General features: G+C 41.8%; 1 protein-coding gene across 2 annotated transcripts; it reads left to right on the top strand.

Annotated features, from left to right (window-relative positions):
- The first annotated feature begins 540 nt into the window (after positions 1-540).
- LOC131721877 (calcium/calmodulin-dependent protein kinase type IV-like) lies at positions 541-16923 on the top strand. Of its 2 annotated transcripts, none has more exons than XM_059015155.1 (12): positions 541-1145; positions 1273-1462; positions 4857-4935; positions 6048-6110; positions 6572-6654; positions 7436-7508; positions 9435-9525; positions 10040-10114; positions 10930-11005; positions 11832-11958; positions 12387-12539; positions 13221-16923. In XM_059015155.1, the coding sequence occupies exons 2-12, from the start codon at positions 1329-1331 to the stop codon at positions 13722-13724; spliced, it is 1458 nt and encodes a 485-aa protein (XP_058871138.1). In that variant the 5' UTR covers positions 541-1145; positions 1273-1328; the 3' UTR covers positions 13725-16923. The 2 variants fall into 2 exon arrangements, with proteins under 2 accessions (XP_058871138.1, XP_058871139.1); XM_059015156.1 differs by having other exon boundaries at positions 541-1022.
- Positions 16924-17233: the final 310 nt, after the last annotated feature.

Genomic DNA, 17233 nt, shown 5'->3' on the forward strand with positions numbered 1-17233 from the left:
CTGCCACTTTCAATCAAGTTTCCTTTTGTTTTTCTTGCAATACCCTGCTGTGCACTAGATGGTGCTGGCGCTGACTAATGTGAAGACACCTGATCTAGCCTATATCTATGGCAGGCATACAGATATACATCTGGATTCACAGAACCTGAGTAGCACTGATCTTGGATTACATAATGCAATAACAGCCACTCAGAATTCAAAAAGGTCAGTGCAGTGAAAAGAACAAAAAAAAATCTGCATCTACTTACCCATCTCATGTGTTGTTTTTCTCTAGTTTGGTAACTTTGCCGGTTTATTTTCTTTTCACCAGCAAGCAGCTTCAGTCATTAATATGTTCGCCTCCTTTCCAGACAAGCACACAGTCACTCAATATTGGATCAACAGAACCCAGGCGGTATTATTTACTCTTAGAGATTGACACCGCTTCCCTCCAATACCCGCCCAGCACAGATTTCCAGTGGAAGATTCTGATTGGAGCGGTCACTGCAGGCTGTGGATGTGGGCGTGATTCATTCATACTCAGAACATTTCATGCGTGATTCAGACTTACGTGGTTCTGAAACGTGCCGGTGGGGTGGACACAATAGTAACGCCTGGGGATGCTGCGTCCCAACATGCGACCGTTAGCTGTGAATTATTATTACTGCTGCTGTTATTAATGACGCTGGGTATATTGCAATGGTTTATACTAGAATGAAGGAGAAAGCCGTGGATCTTTAACTCTGGACACTGGACCTGGGTTTCTGTTCACAGCAATGCAACAAAATACAGTTATTAATAATAATATCAACATATAAACGCGGCTGTCTGAGACGGATACTTTACATTTGCAACGAAAATATTAAGAAAGAAATAAGAAGAACTGTGTTTTAAAAAATAGACATATATATTGATGTGGGAGTGAAATTGTGTCTCCACTCTGGGCGACGGATGAACACGAACCAAACAAAACGGTCACGCCGTCGCTGCTTGGAAAAAAAAACGTGATTTTAATGTTTCATTTGAACACTTAGTGCCAGAGAGTTGAGTATTATGATGTCGCGGACTGGCTGTTGTGAAACGTTTCACATCCATCATGACATTTTCTGATTGCTAAATGGAAACACCTTATTACAGAATTACGACTGGATTTTTTTAAATACAATGTTTGTATCAGTAACACATTTTATGCTTCATCATATTATAATGGAATGCCATTATGTACACTCTTTTGTGCAATCTGGTTTCATTATTTGATTTGACATTCCTAATTATTATTATTTTACATAACAGAAACCCAGTTTGGGAGTCGAGCCGGCAGTGCGTCGGTGTATCGGGACACGTTGCATATGAGTTGTTGCTGCCGCAGTGTAAGCATGCCTGCGTCTGGGTCTGGCGCCTGTGCTGTGGAGTTCTGGGTCGAGGGCTCTCGCAGAGACACCGCGCTGGAAGATTTTTATACTAAGGGGCCAGAATTAGGAAGGTACAGTACAAGCGGGTTAAAGGTGAATTAATACAAGGGGTCGCCTTAATATGTGTGCGATGGCTAGGGTTGGGTATTCAGATGTATAGAACTCAGATTTCCAAACTGCTGATTTTAACAGAGGTCTGATGGGTGTCTCCCACAAACCGTGGTACTTTTTTAAAGCTCATTTTACAGGAAAACAAGTTGTAAAAGCTGTTCATATCTAACACTGTATATTAATGAGAGAGTGGGGAGCCACAACAGAAAACACATTGTAATAAAAACATGAAGATGCCATTTATAACCTCCTAGTGCTGCACGTTGTTGGCTCATTATTTGAACTGTAGTGTAGATTGGTGGGGGGCAGTTCTAACTCACCTGAGTGTTCACACCTATTTTCTTTCCTCCCATTATCATTCATTTTTAAGTGCAGCTCACTTCTCCTGTCACCAGCACCCTGTAGATTCACTCCCTGTGCTGCAGGTATTTAAACTGCACAAGATGAGCTTTGTCCAATCATGAGAGACTGGGCAAAGTGAAGTAAAAAATATTCTTGAAAAAAAGTTTCTGATGTGCTCCATGATGGGCTTCAATCATTCGCAGTCTGTGACTGATGTGGTTCAGGGGGGAGCCTAATAAGTGTTGCACAGGAAGGGAAGTTATAGTGGCAGGACACACGGGCTTTGCCCAGGTCTTGTTGATGTGCTGTAACAAGAGGTACAAACATATTTTAAAAGGTTTGCTCTCTTAGTCAATATGATATCCAGGCAACCATGGAGTGCTGACCTGTCTTCCAGAACAGTTAGCTAGAACCAAGTGCATATGTTTAATGCCATTTTAGTAACACATCAGTTGCCCTTAAAACAGAGTGTGTTCTCAGTGAAAAACAAGATCCATTGCTTGCTAATGCATGAGTGATTGACTACTCTGTTTGGCAGATGTCACTGGATAAGGAGGGAAGCTAGGCACTTAATGGCCAGGGCTCTTATCTCAGTTTCCCAGCTGTATCAATCTGTCTAGTGGACAGTGAAAGGGCTTTAGTGCTCCGAGCTGTGGCCGTGCGTTAACCCTTTAACCCGTTCGTGATTCTGAGTTCTGTTGCTCCAGTACTGAACTGTAATCAGTTGCCCAGTAATTTGGGTTTGCTGTGCAATGCTGGCTAACTGCCCAATGCTTTTGATTTTTAGTTTATGTGAGTTATGCTCAGTGTTGTGTCATAAAACTTTCTGGAATTATAAAAGGTAATGGGCGACTGTAGGGGGAAAGAAAAAGCCAACTTGTTAACCTGATTGTAAAAGAATCATCAAATGTCATTTGAATCTAAAGTATTTCCTTTCACACACTAATATTTACACAGAATAATATGAGGACAGCCAGGTGTTGTGAAAGACGCATCTGGGTTGCCTAGGAAACCAGCAGTACCTGAGTTGCTGAGGGAGGGCGCTGTGGAGCAGAGGCAGCATTTAATTGAAGGGCAGTGAGAACGGATCAGTCCCCTGGGGTTAGGATGCTGCTTCAGAAGGTCGCAAGTATCCTTCGTCCAGCAGCGGTGTGAAAGAGGGCCCATACACAACAGAGGAAACCCTGTCCATAGTGAATAACTGGTATTATGCAACAGGTGAAGGCTGAACACTTTTAATGATCCCCTTTGGTTTTTAGCCAGGTGTTTGAATAAAATGGTGTGTAAGGCTTAATGGATCTACCATAGGTTATATTTGCATGTGTAATGAATCCTTGTGCAATTTTGCCCATGTTTAGGTCATTTTGCATTGATCTTTTTTAGTGTAGCCTTTACTACAGTGTTAATTATTATTTATTTCTTAGCAGACTTACAATTGTTACAAGATATCACATTATTTTTACATCCAATTACCCATTTATACAGTTGAGTTTTTACTAGAGCAATCTAGGTAAAGTACCTTGCTCAAGGGTACAGCAGCAGCGTCCCCCCACCTGAGATTGAACCCACAACCCTCCAGTCAAGAGTCCAGAGCCCTAACCACTACTCCACACTGCTGCTGTGCTAGCCCACCCTGCTTCATGCTATAACTTTAGACCTGCTTAAAGGTCTATGCACCATGTGGATTCTTTCAAATCCAGAAATATTCAAAAGGAGCAACTAGAATTCTAAAGGCTCAGATAGATTCTGATATTGGGAAAAAAATATGAATATAATATTGGAGCAGCCGATCTCAAATCCGCTCCGAATGAGTGTAAAGATAAAACTGTATGGGATCAAAATGCAAATAAAACGTTGCTACGTACCTGTGATGTTACAGTCGGGAGTGCTTGTCTTATTCTAGTTGTCTGGTTTTAGTTTTGTACTTTAAACAGATTTAATTGAAGATGTTGCTTTGAAAATACGTCCCTCTGTATTGGAGCACTGTTTTTGAGATGGAAAAATATAAATTAAACCCCGCGGTGCGAAGCAGGAGTTACGGAGAAACTGAAGGGAAATGGCAATCGTGTTTAAGAAATATCAAATCAATTGTGATTACAATGAAAAAGATACTGCAGTCATACCAACAACACTGCATGTATTATAAACGCTGTTCTGTAACCCTGTAGACTAACAGATTCACGTGAGACTGATTATAATGATCAGGTCAGAGCAGATTTCTCCTCCCAGGGAGCTTGTGATGGCTGGGCATGTGAATGTATTGTGCTGTGTTCTTTACCCTCCCCTGGAAGTACCTGCAGTATATCCAGATTCTAGGATACCTTCCCCCACCCTGGCCAGGCTAAATCTGTAGCAATGCTGGTATTATCTTTGCTTGATCCGAGACCAGGCCCACTGTTTTCTCTGTGTTTCAATCTTCTTTGCATATAATACCGCAGCCAGATGTAGATTTTCATTATTCATCCTGGCGTGTCAAAACCGTCATTTAAAACATATCGTCTGCTGTGGAAATAGCACAAAACAAATCTGTCTTTCTTTTAAGGGATTTAATAATAGACCTTAACCTTCCATTCGCTATAACGTTTTGAAATTCTGAAAGAAACTCATTGTAGCGAAACAGGTCCTTTCACTTCATTGGTCTTTTCACCTGCAGAGAGAAACAGTAACGCTTCCTGATATTAAGACAAGCAAACTGAGAGCTATCTTTAACCTGGCGCTGTGCCAGATGTCATGTTTTAAAATGCAGGTGTGTGTTTGCTTTAGTGTGTTTCTTTCTGCGCATTTGGGAGCTGTATTGCGAATGGAAGTACACAACACACAATATTGTGAACAGCATGCACTAGCAACATGTTGTTAACAAGGTTGTTGAAAGTTGCGTGCGTTTAATAATGTAATAGCTTACGGACAGTGTAATGAGTGTATCTGTATTTTGCAGTGTCTGCAGTAGCTCTGCAGTGGCTGGGCTGTGTAGTTTCAGGGGAGTCCACGTTGACTTTCATTTTTCCTCACTAGGGGCGCCACTTCTGTGGTTTTCAGATGTGAAGAAAAACAAACGCAGAAACCGTACGCAGCCAAAATTCTGAAGAAAACCGTGAGTACATGAAAGCACATGACAAAGATCCCACGCAGCAGACTGCTGGAATACAGAGCGGGGTCCTTTCAAAGGGGCGCCTGCTTTTGAGACTTCCCTCTACTGTGTCTGTTTTAGGCTGTTTCAAAATCTACTTTGAATTTCTGAAATGTTGTAATATTTATTAAAATATCAGTATATTTACAACAAGAAAGGTCACCAGAGCAACATTTATATAGCAACCACTTCCAGCTTACACATCTCTGTCAGCATGCCTCTTATAAAAGATTCTCACAGTGGAAGCACAGCACAGTGTAACAATAAAGCAGAAACCATGGTGAAGCATAGGGAAGCATTGTAAAGCACATAGAAGTATGGTAAAGCATAGGGAAGCATTGTAAAGCACAGAGAGGTGTGGTAAAGCATAGGGAAGCATTGTAAAGCACATAGAAGTATGGTAAAGCATAGGGAAGCATTGTAAAGCACAGAGAGGTGTGGTAAAGCATAGGGAAGCATTGTAAAGCACAGAGAGGTATGGTAAAGCATAGGGAAGCATTGTAAAGCACAGAGAGGTGTGGTAAAGCATAGGGAAGCATTGTAAAGCACATAGAAGTATGGTAAAGCATAGGGAAGCATTGTAAAGCACAGAGAGGTGTGGTAAAGCATAGGGAAGCATTGTAAAGCACAGAGAGGTATGGTAAAGCATGGGGAAACATTGTAAAGCACAGAGAGGTATGGTAAAGCATAGGGGAGCATTATAAAGCACAGAGAGGTATGGTAAAGCATAGGGAAGCATTGTAAAGCACAGAGAGGTATGGTAAAGCATAGGGAAGCATTGTAAAGCACAGAGAGGTATGGTAAAGCATAGGGAAGCATTGTAAAGCACAGAGAGGTATGGTAAAGCATAGGGAAGCATTGCTAAACCCTTATGAGGGGCGGTATCACCCAGGTTCTCTCAGCTGGAATATTTTTTATAATGTTCTGCTTGCAAACATGATGTTACCATTGGATCATACATTTACCTGTGATTTATTTTCGCAATGTGTCTGTGATGTGGAGCAAGTGGGACTGAACAAACAGAAGAACCAAATCCTGTTACATTTAACCTGTGCAGCTGAACCTTCCCATTTCAGATTGACAAGAAGATAGTCAGGACAGAAATCGGGGTTCTGCTGCGGCTCTCGCACCCCAATATCGTAAGGGTTACTTTTCTTAATTTCTATATGAATATTGTTTTGAAAATGTATACTGCTGGGGAATGTAGCTGTCAATGTGGCGCTCAGCGAGGAAGGCTGACTGTCTACTCCCTGCTATTTCCTATGAATGCTTCATTTCTACTATCAGGAAAACAGTATACATGGGATTTATACATGAGATTTGGAGAGATAGGCAGCACTGGTTTGATACTGGAGCGAGATGAGATTGTTTCAGATTCTGAAGAAAGACTGCGAAATGACTAAATAATAATATTGATGCAGACTAACACCTTCATCAGTTGATCTGTACATCAAAGTGAGTTTATAGTTGTAAGCAGCTGTGCATGTGTGTGGTTCTTGAGCTCCAGTACTGTGTGCTTGCTCAGGGCTGCCCTGACAGTATTGCGTGCTTGCTCCATGCTGCCCTGACCCCTGTGTCTCCCACCTGCTTGTGCCAGCAGATCAGACTGAAGGAAATCTTTGAGACGGCGACTGAGATAAGCCTGGTCCTGGAGCTGGTGACCGGGGGAGAGCTGTTTGACAGGTGAGGGGAGAGATCGGCATTTTTTTAAGAATATCATTTGTATTTTAACCTGATTTAAAGATGAATTCTTCTATTTACTATTTTTTTTTGGGGTGCAAATTTCAAGAAATGTAAGAAAACGTACATTTTTGCAAAGAAACAGCAATAGAGAATGAAAGAGAACTTTCTCCCAGCAGAAGAATACTTAAAAAAAAAAAAAAAAAAAAATCAATAAAGTTTTCTTGCTATTTGCAAGTCTTACAAATCATCAAAATACACACTGGCTATTTTATTATTTAAACCTTATATTGAGCCATCTGCCCTGATCGCAACCTTGACACGACTCCACAAGGTGCTGGAAGGTGTCTCGAGTGATGGTAATCCATTCATTGGTATTTCACGCAGTTGGTGCAGAGGTTGTGATAACGAATGCATCGTTCAAGTTCATCCCCAACATGCTCAGCTGGATTGAGACCAGTGGATTGTGGAAGCCATGGAAGATGTCTGAAGACTCTGCCATGCCCCTCAAACTGATCTTGCACAATTCTGGCACGATGGAGGATCATCATAGAAAATAAAAAAAAAATCAGTTTCTGTACCGCTCTACTTGAAACTTGGCTAGGAAACCTAAAACACAGTGGATTGTTCTGGTGAGTGTGTTAGAACATGATGAGGTCCTCTGAGCGGTTGGCGGGTTGGTTTGCATTTGGAAATGTAACATCCAGATCAGGATGTATGATAGCTGTGAATCACTGCGTTAGCCTGGCTCCTCCTTGGTGAGTGTTGCTGTGTGTCTCCCCAGGATCGTGCAGCGCGGGTACTACAGTGAGAGGGACGCAGCCCATGTCATCAAGCAGATCCTGGAAGCTGTGGCGGTAAGGTCTGCTGCTCACTCCCGCACACCACAAACAAGGGGCTGTTTTCACAGATTTGTGCTGTGATGGAAAAAAAAACAGATGGCAATTTAAATGTTGCCTAATATTTTTTGTTGTTTATTTATTATCATAAGCGTTCCTATTCATCGTTTATTAGTGTTTTGAGCAAAAATGAGGCCAGTATAAAAATGATACTTGTTTTCAATGGAAAATCTCCCACTGTTTCAGGAGATACGAAATGATGAACTGGGAACTGTTACGGTGGCCTCATTCCAGAAATCCACATGCTCTGTGTAAAATATGCTGGTGATGTTAATAAACATGAGTGCAGGAAGATTAAAAAATAAAATCCAGAGGGAAGACTCTCTGTTGGGGGTAAATATATATGGCTCTGTCATTGCAATCCACAAAGGAATGCAGGGGCTGGGAATTGGAAGTAATCCTTTCAGATTTCATTTCGTTGTCATAGTAATCTTCCAGGAATACAAGAGAGAGAGAGGGAGGTGGATGGCTGTGTACCCAGCCTGTCTCAATGGGTTTTCTGTGTGTGTGCCTCGCCCAAGCTGCACGAGATATTAACGTTAGCCCCTTTCACACTGGCATGCTCTACCCCGGTCAGAACCTACCCGGGTCAGGGCCCGGTGTCGTGCGGGCCGGGATTTCCTGTGTGTGTCTGCCACTCCCCCAAGCTTTGTGTCGTCTGCAAATTTGACAACTTTGCTAATTATCCCCCAATCTAAGTCATTAATGTATTTAAGAAACATGAATGGTTCTGTAAAACAAAACCTCCAGAAGCTCCTTAGCTAAAGGGTTGCTGAGAGCTTTGCTTAAGACTCAGATCTTCTGTTTGCCTTTATCTCCCAATCTAGGTTTTACTACGGCTTGGAATTAAGAGTCGCAAATGAATGGAAGCCAATGTAATGTCTTCAGAAAGACAGAAACCTTCACCAAATGATCATAAACAACTTCTGTGCTGTGGGGCAATGGGCTTGCACAGTTCTGTCTGTTTGTGTGTGTCCGTGATTAAATGTTACATCGTCATTACCAGCCAACTAGTTTTGCATTGGCTTTAAAGAGATTTCTGGCCACCTTTACTGTATGGTTTGAAATATCCCCAGTAAGGTGTGTCCGTTCAGTACCGCTGTAAGAACTGGTGGTTAACTTATCGTATGGATATTTTTTTTTTACATATGGGTATATTAATCTTCAGAATTTCCCAGAATTTCTCTCTCTCTCTCTCTCTCTCTCTCTTCCCCTATACTATCATCCATCTCATCAGCGCACATCCAGTCTTTTCCTATTACTGCTAATAGCTCACAGCCTGCTGTTGCAGCCAATGCAGCTGTGATACCCTCTGCCTGTCTCCCTCGATTGCTGCTCATGCATGTCTGGATGAAATAACAGAAGCGACCTCTGCTTGAAGGAACATGGTGGGCTTTGACATAACTATTCACTGGAAAGTACAGCACAACGTAATGCATAGAGAGGAGTGTATTGCTGGCAGGATATTTTACTGCTGTGTAATTCATTCAATTGGGATCTGACCGAGACATATTAATTGCTTTTACATCCCAGTGATGGACTTGCAGCTGAATTTTTAATTAGGAAAAAAACAACCAGCTCCATAGAAATCAGGTGTAATGGAAAGATATTTTGTGCAAACAGCCCTGCGAGAACCATCACTGAAATCCCCACCTGCCATCTCCACTGTACTGGAAGCTGTTGATTTACAGTAACACCCGATCTCACATAATGAAGTCCCGGCTGATTGGAATATTTAAAGCGTGAAAGACATCCAGATGATTGCATGTCACTGGATTAAAACATGGAGCTGCCAGAGCACAGTGTTGAGGCTGGCTGGGGAGCTGAGTGACTGGACACTAGCAGCCCCTTGTGTTAACCCAGGCTCTCTGAATTGTGTTGCAGTATTTGCACGAGAATGGCGTGGTGCATCGGGACCTGAAGCCAGAGAATCTGCTCTATGCCGACCTGTCTCCAGATGCATCTTTGAAAATAGGTACAGCTCACAATTACCAGTCATTAACTCCTGGACCATACAGGTCTGTATCAGGGTTGGGCTATCAGTTCTTGATTATCGGCTGCATTTCTTTCTCTCACACACACCATTTTCTTTTTCTGTCGGCTTGTTCCACACTGGCTTTTTAAAATAAAGTCACACCACTGCGCTCTCTCAGTCCCTCTACAGAGACTGAATTCAAGGTCAAATTAAACTAACTAGAACAAATGGAACCAAAACACTAGCTGTCATGCTTATCCATGTTAGCTTTAGGCCATAATTATCGATAATCATTTTTCAGTACCACCCTTTTCATAGAGCTTTAAATCTGAATCAGTGAATGGAGTACAGTCTGGTATTAAATTATTAGAATCCTGGTGAAGATGCAAAGAGCAATCTGGAAAAAAGAAAAGGCAATTTTAATGACACGTGAAGCCGTACTCTTCACAAATAAGGTTGGTAGTCCTGCCCACTGCATGTCTGTAGCTGAGCCCCTGGGTTGTTGTCTGTGCAGCGGACTTCGGGCTGTCAAAGATCGTGAATGAGCAGGGCGCCATGAAGACTGTGTGTGGGACTCCTGGGTACTGTGGTGAGTGACGGCTAATTCTAAACACCACACTTCATTTGTTGGTAGCACAGAAACAAAAAAAAACAAAATTGCAGTTTCCCATTTAGATTTAAGATTTCAATATCAAATAAAAGTATCTATATAAATATGTATATTGCATATTCAGCAGTGTGCACATTCATTAGAGCACCCCATTGCTTCTGTAGTTTTGTTTTGTTGTGCATATGAAATCAAACCACTGGAACTGGAGGCTGTGTGGTCCAGTGGTTAAAGAAAAGGGCTTGTAACTAGAAAGTCCCCGGTTTAAATCCCACCTCAGCCACTGATTCATTGTGTGACCCTGAGCAAATCACTTAACCTCCTTGTGCTCCGTCTTTCAGGCGAGACGTATTTGTAAGTGATTCTGCAGCTGATGCATAGTTCACACACCCTAGTCTCTGTAAGTCGCCTTGGATAAAGGTGTCTGCTAAATAAACTAATAATAATAACTGAATCTTCAAAATAGGTAAGTTAGTAATTGTCTAATTTAATTGATGACTTTAATAAGCCGCACATGCAATTCATTTAAAACAGTAAGAGAAAAGGAACACAGAGCCACCAATGGTAAAACACAGGAGACTTTTTAGAAGTTGTTTAAGATGCCTAATTAAAGCACAAAGTGGTCTAACATTTTTACACATGAGTGCCTGTTGTTTCTATCACTGATTACTGACCGAAAATTGAAATTCTCACCCCCAGAGGTTTTCATGCAGATAGGTGTATAAAGGACATAAGTGACAAATCGTGAGGTGTTCTAATAGATTTGTACACTACTCTATCTATATATTTTTTTCCAGCACCAGAAATCTTGCGTGGGAATGCTTACGGGCCAGAAGTGGACATGTGGTCAGTCGGGGTGATAACATACATTCTGTAAGTGCCTCTTACTACTGCTTGTAAAGCAACTGGAAGATTGCAAAGGGATGGACATTAGCCACATACCTGTAGAGCTGTCACAGGTGCTTCGCTGATGTAGAATATGACTTCTAGCTGTCTTATTGGGGCAGCAGTGTGGAGTAGTGGTTAGGGCTCTGGACTCTTTACCGGAGGGTCGTGGGTTCAATCCCCGGTGGAGGACACTGCTGCTGTACCCTTGAGCAAGGTACTTTACCTAGATTGCTCCAGTAAAAACCCAACTGTATAAATGGGTAATTGTATGTAAAAATAATGTGATATCTGTATAATGTGAAATAATGTATAATGTGATATTTAGTAACAATTGTAAGTTGCCCTGGATAAGGGCGTCTGCTAAGAAATAAATAATAATAATAATAAAATGAAACACAGCACCCCCTATGGGCCTCACAGGAAGTTCAGTGCCCAGGTGTTTTATAAACACCACAGTAAACTTTCATGATTTTAATATTTAATAGTAATCATTTAAAAAGAAAACACAGCTATAAGTCAGTATCATGTTAAGATTTAATAAATGAATGTAAGATATCTAAACAGCATCTGAATAACTAACGCTAGTATTGCATTTAAATATGCAGCTGCTTTTAAAAGCACCAAATACCAAAAAGTATAATCGTCCGCAGTTACTTAATGCTTGAATAACATGTGAAAACAAGTTAGTGATCTTTGTGGTGCTTGTTGTCTGCTTTGTCACTGTTACTTTATAAATCCAGCTCAAAGAGGAGCAGCAGCATAATTACTAATTGAATTCCCGGGTAAGTTGGAGCTGTCTGTTTTTCCACAGGCTTTGTGGGTTCGAACCATTCTTTGACCCGCGGGGGGATCAGTACATGTACAGCCGCATCCTTAGCTGTGATTACGAGTTTATATCCCCCTGGTGGGATGAAGTGTCCCTCAATGCCAAGGATCTGGTAAGCAGCTGTCAGACACAATATTTGAATGAATCTAGAGCTACCAAATGTAGTTAATTGTGCACCAGAATAACAGAAAACAAAAATGCAAAAGTGATTTTGATCAAAACAAAACTATTAGAAACCGAAACAGTAAATTAGAACAATTTGCATAAAAGAAAAATAAATGTAGAATGGTTAAACTGATCAGAAAGTGTTAACCAATTAAATATTGCCTAAACTAGGAACATTTTAAATAATCCTATGGTACAAATTGTAATGCAAAAGCATCAGCACTCTATTGCTGGTGATTGCTTACAAATGTGAAATGTTACACCGTGTTTAATTGAAAGCCCCTCTTTTTAGCCCCCGTGTCTGATTTGTCCTGCACACATGTTCAGCTGTGTTGTGTTACTGAGCGCATTTCCTGTGCTCTACCCCCCCCCCAGGTGTGTAAGCTCATCGTTCTGGACCCCCAGAGGAGGCTGTCGGTCCAGCAGGCCCTGCAGCACCCCTGGGTCTCCGGCAAGGCAGCCCGCTTCTCCCACATGGACACCACGCAGAGGAAGCTGCAGGAGTTCAACGCCCGGCGCAAGCTCAAGGTGAGGGCTGACCCTGGGGCTCGCCCTCTCCAGGTTTAGCCAGCTCTGTCCTGGAGCACTTCGCCGTGACTAGAGCTGGTCTGTACAGCATCGCAGGACATTATAACCAGCATGTAAAGTGAAGCAATGATTGCAGGGATATAAGAGCTAAGAAACTAGACAATAATGTAACTGCTTTGCAAATAATTGGCTGGTTTCATCAACCTGTGCCCTGCTGGAGTAAGCCACGGCTGTATATTTAGAGAACCAGGGAATCAAGTACATTTCTTGAAATCGATACAGTTTTATAGGTTTGAATTTGTTTTGTTGAATTCTTTTACAAATTGAAAAAAAAAAATACTTGATTACAAATTTAACAAAATACATGTTTAAAGATATTCACGGTTTAGACTTGCATTTGTGATTACTTTCAGGTCAGGTGAAATTATAAGAAACTACAAGGTTTTTTTTATTGTTATAATATTTTACAGCACTACAACATCACCCTGGGTTGCATCCCAGGATTAGCCCACAAAATAAATTGTAATCCAGGGTGATTTCTCAGTGCTGTAAAATGCACTAGAAAAACCCAGTGAAGTTTGCATTAATGTTTACTAAGCATTAGCCCAATGGTTTCTACCTTTTACCTTGGACTATACAGAATGGAACTAGGTTTCTCCAGCTCTGTCCGTGTCTCTGCAGGCAGCCATGAAGGCAGTGGTGGCTACCAGCCGCATCGGCTTCCACAGCCATCACGAGGGCTCCCGAGGGAACCGGCAGCCAGAGAGCACAGGCAGACAGACAGACGGACAACCCGCTAAGAATTCCCCGGGGCACGCCAGCGCACACTGCAGTTCTGAGAGCAAGCTGCTCCCAATCAATACCCCCTCAACCCCAGCCCCCCAGCCGCCCCAGGGCAGCCCCAAAACCAGAGAGCCCAACGCACTGCTGGAGCCCCCCACCAGCATCCCTCGGGCTACCGGCAACAACCCCGAACCTCCCTCCACCAGCCCAGACCACAGCAAGCACCCGCGGCCTTCCGCTGCCCCCAAAACTGCCATCGTCCGGCCGCGGACCCCCAAAAAGTGCTGTTCTTTGGGATCCCCAAACAAACTTCCGGCTGTTTCCCCATCTCCTCCCAGTCCAAAAAACATCAGCAATGGATTTGTGATGGAGTCCCACAACAAGAAGGCCCACTGCCAATAGCGGCCTGCCAAAGATATGCCCTGGATGATGGGGTGGTCCCATTCCTATGATCCAGAACACTGGTCTGCATTCACTAAGCGTTGTACCTTGTTAAACCCACACGGTCTGACCACTTTAGTAGACCCTGCACCGAATATCAAGTTGGAGCACCGTTTACAACCCTGATTAAAAACTTTCTATGAGTGGCATAGATTTCACAAGTGTGCTGGAAGGTGTCTCGAGTGATCCATTGAGCCCAGCCTCTGTGACTGTCTGGCCCCTCTCTCCGTCACTGTCTGCGGTTACAGCTCTCTCTCTTGGCGACCCTTTTTTCCATTGGTTTTGCTGTTGCTGATCCACTCTGATGACTCGTGGAGCAGCCGAACCAAAAGGACTGTCTTTGCTAGTGTGGCATCTGCTCCGTGTGCACCCACTATCCTCTTTCAAATGCTGTTAGATGCTTTTCCCATTTCTGGAAGACTGTTTGCAATTGCGTTTCTCCCACAGCTTTGTAGTGCTGCAGGAAACACACGAGCAGAGCTTTGAGACAGTCCATTTAAATTAATAAAATGACCTTCTTCCCCCTCTGACTGCTTTGAAATGGACTAGCTCAGGCTTCATGGCTGGGTAAAGTTTTGTTAAGCAGCGTAAATAGCAGAGTATGTTCATTATCAAGTTACAGGAAATGGATTCTCCCTAGGAATGTTAAAAAAGATGACAATTAGCCCAAGGCACTAAACTTTTATTTAAAGATTATTATTATATTTTCTTTTTTAAACAAGCTTTCCCTTATGCCAGTGTCATTTTGCACAGTAATGTTGTATTTGTCCCTTGAGTTTCCAATGGTTAGACTATGTGTGTACCATAGTTTATCATGGTTTGATTATTTCAAGAACATTTGGTATGAAACAACTTTGGTGGACTCGAGAATGTTTCTCACTAACTCTGTATATGACCAGATTGCTTTTATTTTCCCAAGAACGCTATGTATTGTTCTGTCACCTTTACCATCTGCACATTAGGAGGGTAAGAGAGTGCTGTTCACTGTGGCTGATCTCCCATTCATTCTTGAATGTGTGAGTTTACACTGGGATGAATACCATTGTATAGAGCAGCTCGCTATGTGTGCTAATGATCAGAGTTACTTCACTAATGTACTCTTCTATTAAGATTCTGCTTCAGTCGTCACATCCCTGAGGGTTGTTTAAAACTCAGTAGAGCTCTCAAAATCATGTCTAACTTGCAATTAAATCAGGTACACTTGCAACAGCCTTTGAAATTAGGAAATACATCAGTAAGGGCATTGAATAAGGGCATCTGCTAAGAAATAAACAATAATAATAATAATAATAATAATAATAAAAATAATAATAATAATAATAATAATAATAATAATAATAATAATAATAATAATAATAATAATAATAATAATAATAATAAGTAAGAAATACAGCATAAAAGAAATGTGGTATTTCATAAATCCACTGGGGCCAGAGAACAGGGGCCTGTGTCACAATAAGCATTTAGCAGGCTTCTAACTAGCTGGCATCCTTCTAGCCGTTTCACAGAATTCTAGGTATCAGTAACTTTAGAAAGACCTGCTAAATATTTAGAAAGCAACTAATAAACATCTGTCGGCTTTCCAGAGAGTCTCACAAAGCGATGTTAAATGTTCTTTACCTCAAACGGGAGAGTCGATGAATCTGAATAAATATCACGTTACACTGAGTGATCACAAACCAGCAAATCATGGCTTTGCTACTATTTTTACCCGACAGAGATTTCGTACAAAAATTTCGGGACACAACAAATCCGCCAGATTAAATATAATGACCATGTATTGAAACATTACAGACAGACTCGAAATGTAATGCTAGAATTATGTGTCTTGAAAATCCACGGTGTACCAACAGAAATCCAAGTGCCTTTTATGCATCTTGCGAATTTCAAAGAAATGTTGGTGACTGACATGGTATTAGTAAGATTAGTAAGGCAACGGCTTCACAAACTGATGCCCGTGTTTCCTGCAGCCTTGCCAGGAGACCAGTTCTTAGTCTGGTAACACAGAAGAGCTTCCAGACCTGCTATATCTTGATTTAGCACCCTTCTAGCTTCTAATTGTAGAAGCGCTTTGTGAAACAGGCCCCAGGTTACCAGATGTAGACATGGTTCTTTAAAATATTACACCGATACAAAGAGAATCTAAACAAGAAGGATATGCTAGTTAAACCCCCCCCCCCTGCTATTCCGTGCCCATGCAGATATGCTAGTTAACCCCCCCCCCCTGCTATTCCGGGCCCATGCAGATATGTTAGTTAAAACGCTCCTGCTATTCCGGGCCCATGCAGATATGCTAGTTAAAACGCTCCTGCTATTCCGGGCCCATGCAGATATGCTAGTTAAACCCCCCCTGCTATTCCGGGCCCATGCAGATATGCTAGTTAAAACGCTCCTGCTATTCCGGGCCCATGCAGATATGCTAGTTAAACCCCACCCCCTGCTATTCCGGGCCCATGCAGATATGCTAGTTAAACCCCCCCTGCTATTCCGGGCCCATGCAGATATGCTAGTTAAAACGCTCCTGCTATTCCGGGCCCATGCATTGTTGCTCTTTAAGCTGTTTGTCACCTGAGCATCCTTATCTGTGAAACGCCGGGGCTTCAGAAACCGTCTGTAAAAAACTAACGTGTTTGACAGGCAGGCTAATTCAGGTTTCACTGCTTATGGAAAAATGACACACGTTGAAAACACCAGAAGCAAGGAAACTCCGCAAGCGCTGTATTCATTATTATTTTCGAATCTCCCATTCTTTCACTATGATTTACCTGCACTTTACTGAGCTGTGCTTGTACTATCATATGCCATAGCTTGGTCCATTATGTCCTGCATATTCACCACTATATATTTAATATACTGTACACAGCATTGATAGATTATTAGCTAGATACGTTTGTCTGCTTGATCCAAGCTTAATCCTTGTGTCTTTATCAGCGTGAGTAGGTACAATTTACTCTACAATAAAACAGGATCCCCTTTGTCAGAGCAGACTGTGCTACTAAACCCTTGCATGCATCAAGGACTTTACAGGATGTCCTTGTGTCATCAATTATGCAAATGAAGATCAACTGTGACATGGTTGTTTTACAGAGTGGTTTATAGATGTCATGTCGACCTGTTTTAAATGTTATATGTTTTGGATAATAAAGTGTATTAGAAGAAACCGTGTGTTGATTTTTGGAAACGTTTGAAGGATAACACTAGAAACCCTTGCAGATCCAATAGCAGATCACCCAAGTGACCCGCAAATTGACATTAAAACAAAATACAGCTTATAATAAGATCACTGGGTGATGCAAAACACTGAAGCTTGTCCTGATCAGCATAGGATTGCATTCACACTTCATTCATTCATCAATGGGTTCTTAATTCAAGTTGCAAATAATACAATTTTTAAATGAACCAATGTGATTTTATTTCAACTGCATTGATATGAAATGTCATTATAATAATTTAGATCAGATTAGTCATTA

This window comes from Acipenser ruthenus, chromosome 49 (assembly GCF_902713425.1).
Source record: "Acipenser ruthenus chromosome 49, fAciRut3.2 maternal haplotype, whole genome shotgun sequence".
Lineage (NCBI taxonomy): Eukaryota > Metazoa > Chordata > Actinopteri > Acipenseriformes > Acipenseridae > Acipenser > Acipenser ruthenus.

Coding starts and splice junctions, on each gene's coding strand:
- LOC131721877 (XM_059015155.1), top strand. CDS start 1,329: ATGAGTTGTTGCTGCCGCAGTGTAAGCATGCCTGCGTCTGGGTCTGGC. Junction 7,509..9,434: donor AGATCCTGGAAGCTGTGGCG/GTAAGGTCTGCT, acceptor ATTGTGTTGCAG/TATTTGCACGAGAATGGCGT. Junction 11,006..11,831: donor GGGGTGATAACATACATTCT/GTAAGTGCCTCT, acceptor GTTTTTCCACAG/GCTTTGTGGGTTCGAACCAT.